This window comes from Alligator sinensis, unplaced genomic scaffold (assembly GCF_000455745.1).
Source record: "Alligator sinensis unplaced genomic scaffold, ASM45574v1 scaffold172_1, whole genome shotgun sequence".
Classification (NCBI taxonomy): Eukaryota; Metazoa; Chordata; order Crocodylia; family Alligatoridae; genus Alligator; species Alligator sinensis.
The window spans coordinates 1,948,269-1,968,127 of record NW_005842168.1 but is presented as its reverse complement, the minus strand read 5'-3'; the positions used below and the strand labels follow the sequence as shown (position 1 = coordinate 1,968,127).

The window sequence follows — 19,859 nt, the reverse complement described above, 5'->3', positions numbered from 1 at the left end:
GCTTGTCAAAGTCAGGTTTCCTGAAGTCGAGGACTTCTGTATTACTGACTGACTTGCCAGCTTTACGGCAGATGGTGAAGGTGATCAGCGCATGGTCACTGTCACCCAGCTTCCCTTCGATCATTAGGTCACTGATTAGGTCATCCCTGGTTGCCAGTATGAGGTCGAGCTGTGCTTTACCTCTCGTCAGCCCATAGACTTTCTGCGTCAGACAGAGGTCATCCACGCTTGAGAGAAAGCTTTGCGACTGTTCGGATTTGGCTGAGCGCTCCTCCCACGAGATGTCTGGGTAGTTAAAGTCTCCCGTGACAATCATGCACGGGGAGTGTGCGGCCTCAGCCAATTCACTGGCAAACCCCTGGTCAAGGTCTTGACCCTGGGTAGGGGGTCTGTAGTAGACTCCCACCATAGTATCCCCTGGGCTGTGTTCCCCACGGATTTTAACCCAGAGGGTCTCAAGTCGTCCAGTGTTGGCTTGCAGGGACGCATAGCTTTCCTTGACATAGAGAGCTACACCTCTGCCCTTTTTGTCCACTCGAACCCTCCTGTACAGGGTATAGCCGTCTATCCCCGTGGTCCAGTCATGGGTGGAGTCCCACCAGGTCTCCGTTATCCTTATGACATCATAGTTATGTTTAGCAGAAGAACACGTTCCTCCTGTTTATTCCCCAAGCTCCTGGCATTCGTGTACAGGCAGGCAAGTGTCCCCTTGGGGGCCCTAGCCTTGCCTACAGTTCGTTCCAGGGCTGGGGCAGCGGTGGGATCCCTTAAGTGCCTTGGCCTGCTGGCTCAGCAGTGGCAGTAGTCCCCCTATCCCCCAGCGGGCTTAGTTTAAAGCCCAGTGGAGCAGGTCAGCCAGTCTGGCTGAGAAGAGCCTCCTCCCCAGCGGAGAGAGGTGGAGGCCATCTCTTCCCAGCAGCTCGCTGCCTCTCTCACCAAACAGCAGGCTGTGGTCATGGAAGCCAAAGCCTTCCCGATGACACCAGCGCCGCAGTCTTTGGTTGACTACCTGGATCCTCCTCTCCTTCCTCAGCCCATAGCCCAAGACTGGGAGGATCCAAGAAAACACTACCTGCATCCCCAGACCCTTACGCCCCGCTCCCAAATCCCTGTAGTGCCTCGTGACCCGGCTGGGAGCGCTCCGAGCCGTGTCATTGGTGCCCACATGGATGAGGAGCATGGGATAGCAGCCAGTGAGCTGGAGGAGTTCAGGATCTTCTTCACAATGTCTTGGGTGCAGGCTCCCGGGAAGCAGCAAACTTCCTGGGCTAAGGGGTCGGGGCGGCAGATTGCCCCCTCAGTCCCCCTCAGGATGAAGTCTTCCATGACAAACACTTTGCGTTTTGTCCTGGGGAGAGCGGGGGCGGTAGCTGCAGTAGTGCCCGTGTTGCCTGCAGGAGCTGGCAACTCAGCAGGCTCTGCTGGGGCTGCAAGAGGTTACCTGTTGCAAAGCTCCAGCGGGGCAGGGGCCTTGGTGCGGCGGGCTTTGGGGCCCTTGACCTCGGTCCAACCCTGGGCTGGACAGAATGGGAGGTCCTCGAGTCCTCCCTTGTCCTGGAGGGAGACCGTGGTCTACCCTCCGCCTCCCGGGGGAGAAGGGCCTGGCAGTAGGAGTCTATCTCCTGCTCGCACTCCCTGACGGCACGCAGTCTCTGGACTGTGACCTGGAGCTCCTCCAGCCGGCACGCCAGAGACCCCAGTAGGGAGCAGACCCCACAAGGGGAGGTCACCATGCTCCCGGACCCCAGAGCCTGAAAAAGTGACAGGCAGCCCCCGCAGCCGAGGGCCAGGGGCTCCGTCCACGTGGAGCCCGGGACCAGGGGCTCCATCTGGGTGGCCGTCTCCGAGGTGCCAGGGGGGAGCCGCAGACCCCAAGGGGACCCTCGGGGTGCGGTGCGTGCCCATCCACGTCATGCTGCTGATGGGCTGACTGTGGCTGGGACTGTCTACCCTGGGGGGCTCACAGGCAGGGCCTCGGGCCCTCCCACGCACCCTCCTGCGCAAACTCCCGCGCTAACTTGTGCGCCGGACCTAGGAGCGTGCCTGTTCGCGAGGCTCTGGTCGCGCGGCTCCCTGGGGGGCTGGGCGAAGTAGGAGCCCGGGGGGGGCATGACCCTCCTTGGCCCGCTTAGCCCACTCCCAGCTGTCTAGGTCCCTCCCTCCACGGGCCCCTGCTTACCTGGGGCAGGCCGGGGCTCGTCGGGGGTCCTGGGGTCTCACTGGGAGTCCCTGGGCTCATGGCAGCGCAGCGGGCTTACACCCGCACGTCTCACACCAGAGCCAGGACAGGAATGACACCGGAGTCGAGACAGATGATATCATCATCTGGGGCTCCACCAAAGAAGAGCATGATCCTAGGCTCCGAGAGGTGTTGGAGGCAACTAGGGCTGCAAATTTGAATCTCAGTAGACAGAAATGTGTTTTTGGAGCTACAGAATTGACATTTGTGGGAGACGTTATTTCTAGAAAAGGAGTGAAACCGGACAAGAAAAAAATTCAGGCTATTGAAATGATGCCATGCCCCCAGTCAAAAAGAGACTTGCGACGCTTTTTTGGGAATGGTAAATTATCTTCGAAGGTTCATACCAAACCTGTCTACAACAGCAGCACCTCTCAGACTGCTTCTTGAGAGTAAAAATGAATGGTGCTGGGATCCAGAACAGGAGGAAGCATGGAAGGCGTTGAAGCAACAATACAAGCGCCGGTATTAAAATTCAATACCCCTGGGAAACCAATGCAGATATCAACAGATGCTTTGCAGTTGGGATTAGGTGCTGTGCTGCTGCAGAATTTTGAGAGCCGATGGCACCCCGTTGCATACGCATCTAAATCACTAACGGAGGCAGAAAGCGGGTATGCACAGATTGAGAAAGAGTTGTTAGGAATTTTGTTTGCATGCCAGAGATTCAATTGATATATTTATGGGCAGAAAGCAAATGTAGAAACAGACCACAAGCCCTTGATAGCACTGTTTTGCAAGCCTCTGAACGATTGCGCCTTAAAGATTCAAAGAATGATGATTGAGCTGCAGAAGTACGACGTAGTTGTGAACTACACACCCGGCGAGTTTCTATTTACAGCAGATGCGCTGTCCAGGGCAATAGCCTCTACTGGTCAAGCAGAAAAGCCCTCTGAGACAGAGATGCAAGCCTACGTCAACTTGATTGTTAGTTCCCTTCTGATCGCGGACAGGAGGCTACAACAAATAAAAGAAACGGAGAAGGACCGCTCATTAGGGATCCTGAAAGAAATGATCATTTCAGGTTGGCCAGAGGACAGGAATACCTGTGACTTGCACGTGCGGGACTACTGGGATTGCTGACATGAACTTTCAGTCATTGAAGGAGTTATTTTCAAGGGCAGTAAAGTCATAATGCCACAGGCCCTCCAAAGAGGACTGCTACAGAAGATCCATGAGGGACACTTAGGCATTGAGACAAGCAAGAAGCGAGCAAGAGAGGTGAAGTATTAGCCAAGGATCAATCAAGATATTGCTCATGCAGATGAAAACTGTTCCACCTGCTTGAAATTCAGACCCTGCCAGCAGGCAGCACCACTAAAGCCTCAGCCTGCTCCACACAGGGCCTATGAGAAGGGGAGCACTGATCTCTTTAAGTGCAACTCCAGGGGGTATTTAATAGTTACTGATTATTACTCTTTGTATGCGGAAATCTGGACACTGCAGTGTACCAGCAGTCGCTCAGTGCTAGCTTGCTTGAAGGCCATATTTGCAAGGCATGGAATATTGGATGAAGTATTCAGTGATAATGGGCCACAGTTCTTCAGTGCAGAGTTTAGGCCATTTGCCATGGGCTGGGATTTTCGTCATACCACGTCAAGTCCCAATTATCCCCAATCGAATGGCCTTGCAGAGAGATCCCTTCAGACGGTGAAAAACCTAATGAAAAAAGCATTGGACAGTGGAGGGGATTTATATAAGGCACTACTGGCTTATCGTAGCACACCTCCAGACAATGGCTGGTCTCAGGCACAGTTGTTAATGGGCCAGCGGATACGGTCAAATCTGCCCATTACTAACACCTGATTGGAAAGTCCTAACATGGTAGCCGTAAGGGGAATGAAAGATCAGAAGAAAAAACAGAGATACTACTTTGATACAAGAGCTCGTGAGCTTTCACTGCTAAAGCCAGGTGAGAGAGTTTGTCTGAGGAATTACTTGTCGAGAACATGGGACCGGCGGGGTCCGGTGAAACAGCTGGTGCAGCCACGGTCCTATCTAGTTCAGACAGATCACGGAGGCATGCTTCGAGGTAATCACCGAGACCTACTCGTGCTTCCACTTAGCTCTCGGATGTCAGCAGGAGATACGGACTTGGATCAACCTCCGTTAATGGTTCCTAGTTTCTCTTCCTCCTCCTCCTCCTCCTCCTCCTCAGGTGAAGATACTAATGATCCAACAGAGAACCCCCAAACCTCGAATGAGGAGTCGATACTCCAGAGATCCAGGAGACAGGTGAAATGGCCAGCAAGGCTCGTAGAGGTCTGGGAATAAGTTAGAAGGACTTGAAGAATAGGAAAGTGAGTGGTAAAGACTCACTCCAGAGTGAAGTGCTGGTAACCACTCCTCTGTAGGTTGTGGAGTGTTTGGTGCGGTGGTGGTTTTGTCTTGCATTGTTGTTGTGGAGTTTTTGTTGTTATATTGTGATGGTTATTATTTTTTGTTTTTTAATGGACGATGTAGTGATAAGGACTAACTTTGGAGACAGTCTCGTACATGGGAATGTCTTATCATGTGAACAATTTGAGCACAATCCCTGGAGAGTAAGGAGGAATCCAGATGGAGGCAGCCACGTGGTCTGTGCTGGAGGAACCCCGTGCTGTGCTATCATTAAAACGCTGTTCTCCTCCTCATTCATAGTTGTTGTTAATCACTGTGGGACCTAAATCATTACAGTACTGATGCACCTGGGGGGGGTGCCCACCTTGACAGGTGACCCCGAGAGGACTGCAGGCAGTTTTGTAGCCTGTCCTGCCGGGGTGGAGACTATCACAGCTATTCACTCCCTTCCCCAACCCTTCCACTGAGCCCGTCATTTGAGGGGCGGCTGGACCAGGGAGCTCAGTGAACAGGTGACTTCTAAACTCTGCTTTTGGTGGCAGGTGTTTTTTTAATTGAAAGTATTTTACACGGTACTGCAGGCACATCCCAGGTTCTCCCAACATGCTGTGTTTCTACCAGACCCTGGGGAGTCCTTAGGCAAAAGGAGTCTCCTCCAGCAAAGCTGACTGCTTCCCTTTTTTATTTCTTACTCTCCCTTGGAGAAACAGCTTCAGGAAGAGGGGAAACGCAAGCCTTGGGGTCGGGGTGCCCTCATGTGGAGTCGACACCCAACTGCAGCAGCATGTGGCTGGGGATGAGTGGGGGGTGCACTCGGTAGCCGTGTTGGTCTGAGACAAGAAGACGTACAAAAAACTAGACCTCTTGGTTCCAAAATGATACCTTTTATTAGACTAACTGGGAAATTGCAAGAAACGGAGTTTTCTCGAGATTCACCAGTTGGTCTAATAAAAGGTATCATTTTGAAAGCAAGAGTTCTAGTTTTTTGTATGGGATGAGTGGGGATGACATGGGCTCTGGCAGCTGGTAGCTTGTAAAAGCACCGGCCCTTGGGCTGCTTTGCGCAGGAACAGCCCTTCGGGCTAGGAGGAAGAGCTTTAATGTATTTTTTTTTATGGTTTATTCCTCACTGGGTTAGGGGGATGTCTGAGATGACAGGGCAGACTCAAAGCTCTGGACTGGGGGGACCCAGACTGGCTGGCACCACAAGCCCTATGTTCGCCAGGGCACAGGCTCTTTGAGCCTGCAGATCTCTCAGGACCCATCAGGATGTCTGAGGTGCCCCGGAAATCACAGCTACCTCCACAGCACTTACAATCCTTGATTCTTGGCAGCAGAATTGCAAAGGGGCCCTGCCACCAAGGTTATCCACTCTTCCTGCTACCCCGTCATCCAGCACCAAGAAGAATTCACATCATGGAGGGGCCTTAGCTGCATTTGCCACCCCCAGACTCGTGGCCGTGGAAGCAGGATGACTCAGCTTAGCTTTGTCCCAGCCCCTTCCCATGTGTTTTGAGAATTACCCTTTTGTGAAAGGACTCCTCAGAGCTGGCAAGGAGGAATACTCATAAGTATAACCTTGGTGGCAGGGCAGCACTGCAACCCTCAGCCCCTTGGGTGCCGTCTTAAGGAAATCCATGGTGTTAGGAGCGGGCAACACCAGCCCAAGTCCCTCGTGTACACCTTAGGCCTGGTGCAGATCACTTCACTGCCAGATCCTGAGCGCCTGTCTGTGAAAGTGCAGCAGGTCTTTGTCACCGGACGGGCGGGTAATTGAACAATTATATGAATTCCTTTCGGTAAGACATGGCCTCAGCCGTGTATTTATTTAAGTGGATGGTAATGATGCATCAGCATTGAGGAGAGCCAGAGAGGAATGCCCGGTTTGAAGGTTTTGAATGGCAATGGCATGCTTTTCTCACTGCTGTTTCTAATAACCTGGTTAGGGGTGTGTGACCTGTCTGCTTCCCCACTTTACCCTAAAGCAGGGGTGTCAAACTGGTGTGACCCCCACAGGCCAGATCTGGACCCACTTCTGGCCATGGGGTGAGTGGGGGCAACAGGGACCCTGGCAAAAAGAAGCCACAGTGGTTAACACACTCCCTGACACGGACACACATCCCCAACAGGGCTCTGTACCCTGGTGTTGGTGGTAGACGCCCCCTGCTCACTGCACCCCTGAATTCCTAGCCCATCTAGGAGTCCATGGGTCATGTGTTCAAATCCCTGCTCAACAGCATGGTGTACACATCCTGGGTTGTGTTTGTTGGCTGTCCTGAGTGCAGAACAACTGGCTTTGCCACTGGTTAGTCTTTAAGGAGAGAGTCCCCAGTGTTGGAGAGAGACTGTGAAAGCTGGCACAGAATTTGCAAGAAGGAAGAGTAAAAGGGAAAGGAAGGCCAATATCCCTTCCACCAGTGGCCATGTCCCTTTTGAGGAAGAAGTGGGGGCTCCTTCTCATGTTCCTGGGCCTTGTCACACGTTACACTTAGGATGTGCTTTATTTAAGTTGCAGTGAGCATCATTATGAGTAAGAAAAGTTTCTAAGCACTCACACGGGAATGCTCACTGTGATCTACATAAATGCTCTCACTGCTGGAGCCCTTGAAGACTGGTGCACTGTGATCTGCTGTGGGGGCTGGGATGGACAAGCAGCTCCACTGCACTGGAGCCTCCCAGTAGTATCACCTCCTGATACTGAATCAGCAGGTGACTGCAATGGAGCATGCAGTTTGGGGCAAGTCAACTACTTGGGCCAGATCATGACACAACCTCTGCATCCCAGCAGAGCATTACAGAGGGCCCAAGACACCTTCCTGCAGTGTGTGTGGCAGTCTGAGGGCAAGTAGCAGCCTCTGGTCCCCTCCCAGGCAGCCTGGCTTTGGCTCTGTGCACTGTGCCAACACAGCTGGGTTCGCACCAGGGACACAGCCAGAGCGGGGTAGGTCTACCCAGAAGCCAGCCGAAACAATCTGCTTCCCAGGCAGTCCCTGATGTGGCACCTGACTCCCAGAGGCTCTTGGCAATACCTCTGCACTTCAGTCCCCCACCTCTGACAGGGGAGGTGGAAACTGCCCTGTCTGGCAGGAGCACAGCCTGCGATGCGCATAAAGGCCATGGAGAAAGTGCCATAGATGTGCAAAATGTTCACAACCGATGTGCCCATGCTGGATTTATTTCACCAGCTCTGCCCAGGCCTTGATACAAAGACAGAGAGTGACCCAGGCACTGCTTAGGAATCAGCAGATCCCATAAATCCAGCGCCGTCTTCCCACTTCACTTCCATGTTGCTGGGTCCGGTTTCTTTGGGGACGTGGTTACAGCCCGAAAATTCCTCTGACCTTGTGTTTATCTCCTATCTGTTTGTGAAGTCAACAGACTTCTCCTTGCCTCTGTTTCCAAAACAACTGCTTCCGGGCTTCTGGTAAATAAATATACTTTAAATAAATGATGCTCACAAAATTGCAATAACGAATCTGTGCCTGAACGTGGAAGACCAGGGAGGAATGAAGCTAGGGGAGGGCAGACTGGGCTCCACCAGCAGAGGGAGCATAAAAGATTGGAAGATCCCTCCACACTCTTCCATGGACCGGTTGCTGAGCCCAGCCTTTGATATATTTGTACCAATGTCGATGCTGCAGCCTGGCTAGGAGGGGAATCAGATCAGTCTTGACTCTGTTGAACACAGGGGAAAAGGTTGATCTTAAAAGTTGTTCACTAGCTCAGATAGGAAAATATTACCATTCTTGGTCCCTAAATGTAGAGCAGAACCATAAATTGTCCTTCTAAGTCCACTACTAGAGGGTGTGCAGAGCTCTCCAGGCCATAGACATCAACAGATCACGGGCTTTCACCCTGCAGAAGTCCTACTCCAAACCCCATTTTGCAGACTCTGTTACATGGGTTCGGACACACAACACACTGCCTATCTAGGAAATGTGGAGTCCATACAAGATGCGCTTGTCCCCTGAAAAACACGTAGTAACTTTATTACATCGGAAAAGTATCACAGGGAATGTCTGTTCTCCAGGTCAGCTTCATCTGAGGTAGCAGCTGGCTCAACATGAACCCCATCATCTACTGACCAGACTCTGCACTGCCACCTCCTGCAGGCAGCTAGCGTAGGACAACTGGTCGTGTGTAAGCTCCCACAGAAGTTATTCCCTAGTAATTACATCATGTGTCTGCACCCCCATAATCCTCAAACCTAGCAGCAGTCACCTATACCACTGTCTGAGATACATGTTTTTTTTACCAAAACTGTAGCACTGAATCATAGACTAGCAGGACAGACAGCGACCTCAGGAAGTCCCATTCACTCCAACCCCCTGCGCAAGGCAGTCTGACCCCTGACCAAACCAGCCCTGTATCAAGCATCCGTATACAGTACTTGAGTAGCTGAGGGTGTATTTTTGCAGAGCACTAGCTCAAAAATGAAATCTAAACCAAAAAAATATCCCCACTACACACTTTAAAACAAAAGGCAGCCAGGGCTGTGGAATTAATATTTATATATACTTGCAGGGCGAACAAATAGGAAGCAGCTGAGCTATCAATGACTGGTCCATTGGAAGTGCAATGTAGTTAGTGACATTTTTGGAAGTTGGGTAAAACGTGCGTAGAAACGCTGCTTTTGTTTGGCTTGAACCTGTTTGTAGCTGGATGACCGTACAAGGATGTTTGCTTGCAAATGCAAAGCAAAAAGGAAACAGACAGAGATCCTTTTAAAAAAAGGCCACCCTCCACTCCCATAAAGAAGGAAGAGATAAGGAACTATGTGATATCCTCACCACACACAGTACTGAAGGTGACAGGCTACCTTCTTCATGTCCCCATGTCCTTAGAGTTACATATGCACGCACGCTCAGTGCTTCCCCTGAGGCTGTGTTGGTCCAAAGCGAGATTCTGTAGCTCCTGTCTCCTACCAAAGGGGAATCCCTGACTCTTCACCATCACATTTAGCCCATGCTTCATAATCAGAGTAGCTTGGACCACTGTTGGATTGTTACTGGGCACCTGTAGAGCCTTTTACCCAGTTACAGTGGACTGCAAAGGCTTAAGCTTGGTCCTTTTGCCTGCCCCACCAACTCTAGAGCAGGTTCTCAGTGGGTTGTTCCATTGCAGCCATGGCCCGTTGCCCATTTCTCACAGCCGGGGACTTTGCCCCCTCCCTACACTGGCCGCAGTTCACTTCTCCATCATAAATCCTGAACCTGCAGATTGCTCCTCTCCTGACAGTGTTTTGATTTGTATCAGCCGTTTTACAGAATATCTATCTCCCGCTGTCCCAAGATATGATTTCCCATGACAGGGAGAACACAGCACTTCCTATATCCACATTATTGTGCAGGCTGCCAGTTGCACAGTCCAATGGCTCCTTGGCACTGCCATCCATAACAAGTACACTGAGTGCTATCTGTCCCCCGGGCTCCCGCAGCCAGCAAGCATGCAACATCCAACCCTTTATGGCAAGACTGAAGGGCTACAGCATGCAGGCTTCCCAAGAGACAGCAGCAAAGCAACAGATTTAATGGAAAAACAAGCTGAATACAAACTACTCCAATTGTGGAGCACTGCTATCAGCTCATCAGCTGATTAGTATCCAGGATTCCCCGATACCCCTTTGCCATGTGCTTTGTGTTGCTTGGGATACCTTTACAAAGTCTGATTTTCCGTGCAGGGAAACAATCAGCAGAAGTCAGTGTGTTTTTGCTTTCAATACAGCTCATAAAGTCTGGCTTCGCTGAGCTCTCCAGCTCATGGCAAGATGCCAGTAGGTGACTCTAGCTTGAGAGCCTCTGTTTTTATGTTAATACCTATGGACTTAGGATAAAAACTTTCCAGAAGTACCTCGAGGGGTGAAAAGTGAAAGGCTCATTGTCATGAGTAATGCAGGGTCTGTCACTGCAGTGAGTCTGGTGTGGTTTAGGCATATCCAAGGCAGCTTTAGACTAACTGACACAAATGCCAGTGGCAGTTTAGCATAGAGGTCAGGCTGGGCTGCTAAACCAGCCTATGAACCAGGGTAAATTAGTCTATATGGAGATCCAGGATGCCTGCTACTGGTACCCAAACTAGCCAGTTTAAAGACAGGTTGCATATGTCTATATAACATTGCAATTGTGCAATCGCTGCTACAACTACATTGTAGACATATTCTCAGGTACCTAGGAGCTAAGGCCAAGATTTTAAAAATCAGCAGGTGTCAATTTTGGGATATCCTTTTTGAAAATCAAGTCCCTAAGGGCTCTTAAAATCACTTTTGAAAATAATAGCTGTGTCACTGAAAGGCAACAGGACATACCTCCTCAGTGCCTATATCACTTCTGAAAACAGGTTTTAAAACCTAAATCACTTATATATGTACAGAAATGCAAACCTTAGCTGTACCTCTCTGGTTCCCCATGTATTTCAATGGTCATCCTTTGCAGTCCAAATAAATAACTGTTCTCTGTCCTACTGCCTGTAAAATGTAACATATTTGCAATCATCAGCCATTTCATTAAAAATCTGAAGACTTTAAAATATATGGATTATCCACAGAACTCAGAAATCAGGAGCCTTGAGATCAGTCACCCTACTCTGATTAATCTGGATTTATTCCCTGAAAAGAGATTCTGATTGTAACAGTGGATTTACCTCTCCCTGTTCAGTTCATCATCAATATATTACAGATGGGAAGGGCAGGCTCTAGAGCGAACAGACTAGGTAGAAATCTACAGTCCTAAGCACCTGGCACGCTCTGCAGATCATACACCACGTATGCTGATGTTCTCATAGCTGGGCGGTGGGGTAGCCCTTGGGTCATCCTGCAACTCCATCTCCAGCCGCACAGGTAAGCTCCTGAGCAGCTCGCTGTCTGAGGAGCTGCGTCTCCAGCTCCCTTGCCACATCTCATCCTCATCAACGTCTTGGTGAATTGGCGGCGTATCCTCCTCCTTCCTGCCAGGAGGCTGTATGTAACCAAGGGTGCACGCAGCCGGCCGGCAGTTCAGGGCTTCTTCATAGGTGGGGATAGCGTTGGCGTCCCAGGTGCTGAAAGGAAAAGCAAAGCAAAACAAAACTGCATTAGAGGAAACCCAAGGGTTGTTAATTTGTCTAAGAGAGTTTATAATGAAACACAGGCAGTAACCTGCAGAGGTTCCAAAACACCTGGCTTCCCAGCAGAGAGGTCAGGTTTTTGTCATGTTACTCTGTTTAAACGTAGAAGGGGGCAGGGGAGGCGAAACCCACCACGACCAACTGCACAACAATAGTCACTCTTCTGCCAGATGCTAGTCCCTCCAGCCAAGTGTGCAAAGCACATGGTGGTGGTAGTGGTGCTGGGCATATGGCCAGATCTCCAAAAAGCACTCAGCACCTAACAGCTTCCACTGAGCACTGCTGACACTCTGGCCCCCGGCACTGGTGGCATTTTCCTTGCAGGTTCCAGAAGCCACGTGAAAGGGCAGATACACTCATTCATACTGCTTTCCCATGCAGGCCACTGCAGACAGGAGGAGAGGCAATTCAAGAGAGTGCTGATGTCTTAAAGGATTACCCATGTCCTGAAAGAGGTTTTGAGGAACCCTGGCTTAAGCGGCTGATGTACACAATACCTTGGTACAATGCCGCAAGGTATCTTGTGGTAGCGCATGTAGCAGCATGCTGAAAAGTGAGAGACTGAATGCCTGAGAGGGGAAGAGGGCTGCATGATTTGGTCAGAGCAATGTGCAAGCTGCTGTTGATCTGCCTTAAATCATACGGGTTTGTCTTTAGGAGACCTGGATGCCTACAAATGAACCACACTTCCTCCAGTGCCTTTTCAAATCCCTCTCTCCCCTTATTCACCTTTGTTTCTTACGGTGCCATCCTACACCGATTGTGCCTGCCTTCAGTGCCCCATTTGCATCTCCCACAAATGTCTTCCTAACTCATGAAATGTGCTATTCAAGCTAATTCTTAAGGGCAATACCTTTGCCTCAAATTCCTCTTCAGCAGCCACAGCTGGGAGGCCTGGAGGCCCGTGATGCCCATGTTCTGCTGGGCTGAGCTGAATTTCTGGTTCTTTGGGTCTAAATTATACCAAGAGTATAATGCATAATTATTATGCATATCTCCCCTACCCTGGGGGTCTTCAAGGGCGGGTTAGATAGGCATCTAGCTGGGCCCATCTAACCCCAGCACTCTTCCCTGCCTATACAGGGGGTCGGACTCGATGATCTATTGAGGTCCCTTCCGACCCTAACATCTATGAATCTATGAATCTATAAGAGCCAGGACTCAGGCTGCCAGGCAAGGTACCTGCCTAACAGGCTTCCAAACCAACCTATAACAAGGGGCGACAGGTAGGCATAGCAAACGAAGGGAGAGAAAATGGAAGGCTGGAGGGTAGAGGAGCAAAGGCCCTAAGAGCAGTCAGGGTATGCAGGTCGCTGCAGTAGAGCTGGGGCTTTCCAGTGCCTTTACTTTGTGGCCTCAGATCCCCGGGGTGCTCCCATGCTGCACATGCATAACAGCCACATTATTCTGAACGTTATTGTTCGTTTGCCCAGGTTAATCCTTAACCAACCGTCAGTGAGGAGGACCTGGGAAAAATACAATATTTGTGCTACCAGTCTCGCACTGCTGTTACTTTCAACCTCCTTTTGCTGAGTAAACACAGCTTGTGTACAGGTAAAACATTCACACAGCTCTTCACCTTCTCATTTCCCCTTTCCTGAAGGGAAGATGGTTATAAATGAGGGGGAAGCAAGTCAGGCCACAACCACAAACCTCTCATAAAAGGACATGGGCTGAGATGTGATGATTGTATGGCAGCAATAGGACCTTGTGACACTGCTTTGCAGTTGGCAGACACACAAAAGAAACCCCAAGGGGCCCCTTACAAACTAGGGGGTCCCGATTCATAGGGCCTTGGAAACTCAGAACATGCAGACTTCTGCATGCAATAACAGGGAGGCAAGGCCTGGGAATGGACTGTCGTGGGAGGGCATATGTCAAGAGACTATCTTTTATTTTATTTAGCATATGCAGTTTCAGCATATTGTTTCCATCATCTTAAGCAATATCATCACCAGTGGGAAGAGCCTGAAGGCCACAGGTAGCAAAAGCACACGAGTCAACGATGTGGGACATGGTTTGAACTTGTCCACAAGGGCATTTGTCATCGTAGCAAGGGCCCAATTGCTATAGGTCTGAGGCACAGTGACCCCGTCCAGTTTGAAAACAGTTGAGAAGTGACTATCGTGAGGATGGAGTTCACTGCAGGGATTGAGGAGTTTGCAGTACATCACCCTACTGTGCATCAGTCCTGACCTAGAAGGATTGAGCCTCTTGAGGGTAGCCATGCGGTATTGGAGAACTCTCTAAAATGGAAAGTCCTGTATATAAATAATAGTGGGTAAAGTGCCAGTAGATGACATTCAAGCATTCTGTACTTGGCCAATGCCCAGCAAAAGGAATCCAAACCTAGGGTACCTACCTCTTACAGTCATGCACTTTCATATAACACTCCACATTGCTCCTGGGATTCGTAGAAACAGCCTGATTTTTGTTGCTGTGCACAGCAGATGGCTAATGGCCTGGAGCTTTTAATTTCAATACCCAAGAGGACAAGGCTGTCTAGCTCTCAGCAGGTTTCATTTTGGGTGAGGCAAAAACAGAGCTGGTCAAAACAATCCAGACAGAACATCTTACCCCTTCAGACTGTGCAGGTGCAGCAAAAGCAAGAGGTTTTGTGGAGATCGTCTGATTTTAACCAAGTGGAGCCCAGGCAGGTTTCTGAACAGCTCAACTACCTGATTCCCCATCATGGCCCAACCCCACAGCTGTTGGGTTTGTGATGGTAGCTTAATGGCCCTTCCCACAGCTATAACATTTGATTGGTGATGATTTTTCTCTTTAATTTTACCCATATTTAGTACACTTTGCTTCTATTTCAGGTGGGATTCATCATAAAGACAAAGTATTTATAACGACCCCGAGGCCCACAGGGTCTGCAGCTTTGAAGCAACCCGTTGGCAGGCTTAGACCCATGGATCCATTCCCTTTTGCAGAGATCTTACAAATTTGGGGGCAAGGGGGTTGTCCTGAATTAGAGCAGGGAAAAACATAATACTGAAGTTGTCTGCAAAATGGAATAGCTGGTCTTTGCACAGCTCATCTGAAGTTTTCACGTGTGAGTGCTAGCACAGCTGGTGTTCAGTGAGCTCTTTCTAAGCAGTTCTGCTCTCTTTCCTGCCCTGGGTGTATGTGGTGCTGGGTAGATAACCTCTGGGATTTTAGGGAAGAGCAGAGGGAAGACTAACCTGGAGTGAGCCTGAGCCTAGCAGACGTAACTGTTTGCACTTCAGCAGATTCAAGCTGGTGTGGATCAATGCAGCTCTCCTGAACTGAACTGATTCAAGCCAGCTGAGAATCTGGCCTTCCAACTTTCAAATGCTTGCCAAAAAGCAACTGGAGCAAGTGGAAGCTGGAGTTTGTGTTCCCAAGAGAGACATTTGCGGTAAGTGCCTCTGTTCCTTTTAGGCCTTTGTTTCCTACAGCCCACTTTAATGAAGAAAACCTTTTCATGGTACAGCAAGACAGCACTTTCCCTCTTGGCAGTTAATTTTGTTTTAAAAAAACGCACCTAAAACTTCTCAAGGAGGGAGATCAAGCATGAGCACAAATGAGAAAAAATGGCTTTGAGTCAGAACTAGGAATAAGTCTCTGAGGCTTTATAGGATGCTTCATGCCTGGCTATGGGTGTAGACGACCATGTTTAGAGGTTTAGTGCTAGTCCTTCCATAGCCTTCACAGGCACTGGGTCAGATCCTTAGTCCAGCTGTATTTCTGTATCACTTAGCATTTGGTTTGTGTTGATTTTGCTCTTTAGGCAGAGGCATAACAAGCAGTTTCTGCACCGTGAGTTGTACTCACAGCTGCTGCCACCATTCAAAATCAGCCCCATGTCCCCCTAGCTGTGCAGTATTCATATTTATTACCCTCTGCTTGTATTTCAGGTGGAGTCAATTGTACAAACGGGGAGCTTTGAGGACTGCATACTCCAGGGAGAAGAAAACTAGAGTCTGACTTGAAGAGTAGGGGAAGCAGGAGCCTGATGAGGGAGTTAGGTCTTCTGTCAAAGACAGACATTTCACAGTATCCTTCCCCACCCGTGGCACAAGGATAGTGTCTGAGGCTTGGGTGTAGTCGAGCACAGCCACGTGGCTGGAAGCTTTGGTTAAACCAGGGGTGTCAAACTCAACTAGCCCCACAGGCTGGATAAGGATCACTGGGCCAGTCTGCAAGCCAGACCAGGACCGACCCCCTGCTCAGCACCCACAGCATTGGATCCAGCCCAGGCACCACATGCAGCAAAGCCCTGGGCCTGGCTGTGCACGTGGCATGCAGGGGGGTGCGCTGCCCGTGGCACGCAGGCTGGACCCGACACTGCAGAGGCAGCGCAGGGGGTCAGTCACGGTGCCACATGCAAAGACCCACAGGCCAGATCACGTGGCTTCATGGGCTGGATCTGGCCCGTGATCCATATATTTGACACCCCTGAGTTAAAGTGTTGCCAATTCTTGGTCTACTGAAAGAACATGGGTATTCAGGTGGTGGCATGTGCCAGGAAATCAATCTCTGTTACAACAAATACAATGTGCCCAGCTCCACCCTGAACCTACGGAATGGAGAGTTTAATCTGAGCAACAGGGAAAAAAGCCCCCAAATAAGCAATTGGGCAAATGGCAGAGATTTCCACAGGGCGTAGATGGAGCAGCCTCACCACAGGCTAATGCACAGCGAAGTTCCTAAAATAAGTTTTCCATCCAATGCAGAGGGATGAGGCTGAGAGACACTAATTCATTTTCCCAGCCCTAATGGAGAGGAGGATTGTTGTTCCATTGCACATCCGTGCTGACCTGCCTGACACTTCCCAGTATTTTGCAGAGCTGTTCCCATCATCTTGGTAAAACAGACAGGCCAAATACAAAGGATGGATTGCCCTGCCAGACCGTTTCAATGGAAAGGAGCTCCCCCTTCTCCCAGCAATCCCACCAGTCACACCATGGTGTTCTGCTTGCTGAAATCTGTCAGAGAGACTCAGTCTGATGATTGTTCCCTTGGGCTAAAAACAACCACAAACGATGCTGCTCCAGCAAATATGCATATGGAGAGAGCCAAACTGCAAAGTGAGCAAACACTACAAGGAACCACAGGGGCTTGATGCAGCAAGCACGGAGAAGAAGTCTGCTGCAGACTGGGCAATGGGAAACACATCCAAACAGGAGCTTCCACGGCAGCAGTGCCTATCTCAGAATCACAGGAAATAGGGCTGGAAGAGACCTGGAGAGGATTTGGCAGGATCAACAATATTTCAGCCCTCCCTGACCAATATTTATCTACCAGGTCTTGAAAACTTCCAGTGATAGAACCTCCTTCATTCATCTATTCCGGTGCTAAACTATCCTTAGAGTAGAAATGTTTTGCTCATGATTAACTTATCCTGTGTTTGACGCAATACTTGTATGTTCTAAAATGATCAAACACTACAGCAGCCACAAGGGAAGGATTGGGACTGGGAGAGAGAGGCAGCATCCTTAGGTAGTTATCTCATGGTGGCACACATTAGTGGGAATATCCCAACCCACACCTCCTCCGTTCAAACCTCACAAGGGTCCAAAAAAGCCAAGACCTTGGCTTAAAGAAAGAGGATTGCATCTTTATGGCATGGGTCGGCAACATACGGCCCTCAGGCCAGATCCAGCCCACAGAGTCACTAGATCTGGCCAGGAGGGTTTGACAGCATGTTGATGGCAGGGATTTTGTCCATGCATATCGTCACACTGGGTCTAGGGCTAGGCAGTGAGGAGCTGCACCTGTGCCACAGCCAAAGAGCAGGAAGAAGCAGTTGTGGTGGCAGCAGCCAGGTCAAAACACCAGCCTGCATTGGACCCAAGAAGGATGTTCCAGCCCACAGCTAGATACTGCTTTAGGCGGGGGGGTTTGCAACTTCAGGCTCGCTTGAATCAGGTTTTCCACCTTTTCTCTTTGATCACAAGGGCTAGAAATTCACATTAATCATACAAATCTTTCAACTTTAGGAGCCGGAGCTTAAAAAAACCTAGCAAATATGGCAACATGAAATGAGAACAGTTATGAGCATTGGCAACAGTGGGGCCACACTTCACTAACCCTATCCCCTTGGTGAGGAAGGCTGTGTTTGTGCAAGGCCTGGACAGTATTAAATCCCACATAAAAGCTAAGTCTATGATCATTTAAATCTGCGTATCTCTTTTTACGCTGTGCACAGCCACAATGACAACTGGAACTCAAAACGAATGCGTTTGATGGAGAGGTCCTTAATGAGAATAATTTAAAGAACACGAGTCTGGAAGGAACCTCCTAGCTTATCAAACTGAGGACCTTATTTTCATAGGCAATGACAGCATACAAGCTTTTCCATGACCTGGTACTGTTCTTTTTTAAAAACGTAGTTAGTTTTTTTGCCACCACTCCTCTATTGGAAGGCCCTCCCTGAACCTCGTTGCTCCGCTGGCTTGAAACCTTGCTCTAAGTCCCAACCGCAATTTATTCCCGGCCAGGTTCAACCCATTAAATGACCCAGTAGCAGACATGGCACTGACCTGCACGTCCATTTTTCAAGAGGCTCCACCGTGAAGTAGTGAAGGTCTCTAGGAAAGTGGTATTGATAGCGCTGAGACACCACCCTAGCATTTGCTTTCACAGACCACAGGAGCCCAAAGAGGAGGAGGATCCCGCCGATGCCACAGCAGAAGAAGCTGACGGACCTGAGCAACGCATTAGAGGAGCTGGAGCTGGGGACCACTTCGGCTTCTCCGTGAGGCACAACCTGAGGGTCATTACTAGATGTGGGCTCCACCTCTCCATCGCTCCACCAGGCAAAACAAAGTGTTCCTGTCACCAGCAGGACAGCCCCAAGGATGGTCACTCCATAGCGGAAAGAAGCAGCAGCCATTCTACAGATGGAGGCCTAGGTATCAAACAGTTCAAAAGGAAAAAGTGACAGGGGCTATATCATGGTGTAAAGGAAAGGGATGTGGGTCAATAGCGACACTGTCCTGATTTCCAGAAGGGAAAGTCTCCCAGATGGGACAGTTGTCAAGCTTGGACCACTCTGTAGCTTTGACACCACCATGTTTTCTGAACTTGCTTACTAGGGGCCAAACTCTGCCCTCGTAAATGGAATTCCTACCATGACAAATGGAAACTACGCACATGTCTGAGGAAAGAAAGGCAGGAACAAATATAGCTCCGGCTGTGGGTATGTGAACTTTCCTGTAGCCTTATAAATATCTTTATAGCTTAAAAGAAATCCTGATGTTCACAGCTAGGCTAAATGAAAGCCTAGAATTGTGGATCCCAGCAGTCAGCTCCAGGGACTTGCACAAATCTTGTCTTTGGATTTCATTCCCCACTTCCTCCCTCTTGGAAAAGTGCCAGATTGTTTTATGATCAAAGCAAAGCTCTTTGAAAGAGGTTAGGGGAAAGGACATAAATGTATCATGTCATCACTTCCAGAACAGTTAAAATGGCTCATGTCTATGTAGTCTCATCTAAAAAGTGAATGCAGATAATAGGTCAGAGCGACAGCATGTATCCTGACACAGCTGACTGCTAAAATATAGCTGCAAATAGAGCAGGCAGTGTGGCCCTCTTGCTCTCTGAAAGAAAAGGGCCTAGCCCAATCTCTAAAAATTACGCAGACTAAGATTTATGCACGTATTCTGGCTGCAACTGAACTATTCACAAGACCCCATGCCCTCCGCAGAGGTTCGACCTTCGTTATGCAGTAATGTTCATAGACCCTGCAGCATTCTGGAAATTCTGCAGCAGTTTCATTTAAACAAGACATGGTATTTATTTGATATTAAATGTTATCTTTATGCTCTCCTGAAGTTGTAGTTTTTTTCCACCAACAGCACATCACTGCAACCCAGGAGGTGCTATGGCACTGTAGAGCTGGGGAAGATACATTAGGGCAGCCAGCATTCTGAAATTATGGGGTAAGCAAATGAGCTGGATGTCGCTACTGAAATAATCAGCAATGATACAAATAGCAGTGTTAAGATCTGTGTCGTTATTAGTGTTCAGAGTTAACCACACACTGGGATCAACAGGAAAGTTCAAGTTGTGCAGGTCTATGGTTTCAACAGCCTCAGGGAGTCACCACCATATTAGTTAATTTGAAAGTATGAACAATGTAATCTTCAAAGCCATTCTGGTCAGAAATAGGTTCTGAAGCCCCATTCCCTACATGGAAAAGTTTCCA

General features: G+C 49.4%; 1 protein-coding gene across 6 annotated transcripts in view; it reads right to left on the bottom strand.

The window, feature by feature from the left end:
* Window positions 1–2,665: 2,665 nt before the first annotated feature.
* The window catches only part of TMEM61 (transmembrane protein 61), a 22,001-nt gene continuing 4,807 nt past the window's right edge, over window positions 2,666–19,859 (bottom strand). Inside the window, exons 2-4 of one of the 6 annotated variants that reach the window (XM_025206694.1) lie at window positions 18,193–18,560; window positions 11,312–11,614; window positions 2,666–3,196 (exon numbers count right to left, since the gene is read on the bottom strand). In XM_025206694.1, the coding sequence (XP_025062479.1) occupies window positions 11,329–11,614; window positions 18,193–18,545 (639 nt within the window). In that variant the 5' untranslated portion in view covers window positions 18,546–18,560 and the 3' untranslated portion in view covers window positions 2,666–3,196; window positions 11,312–11,328. The other 5 variants (XM_025206692.1, XR_003094562.1, XM_025206693.1 and 2 more) reach the window with 5 other exon arrangements.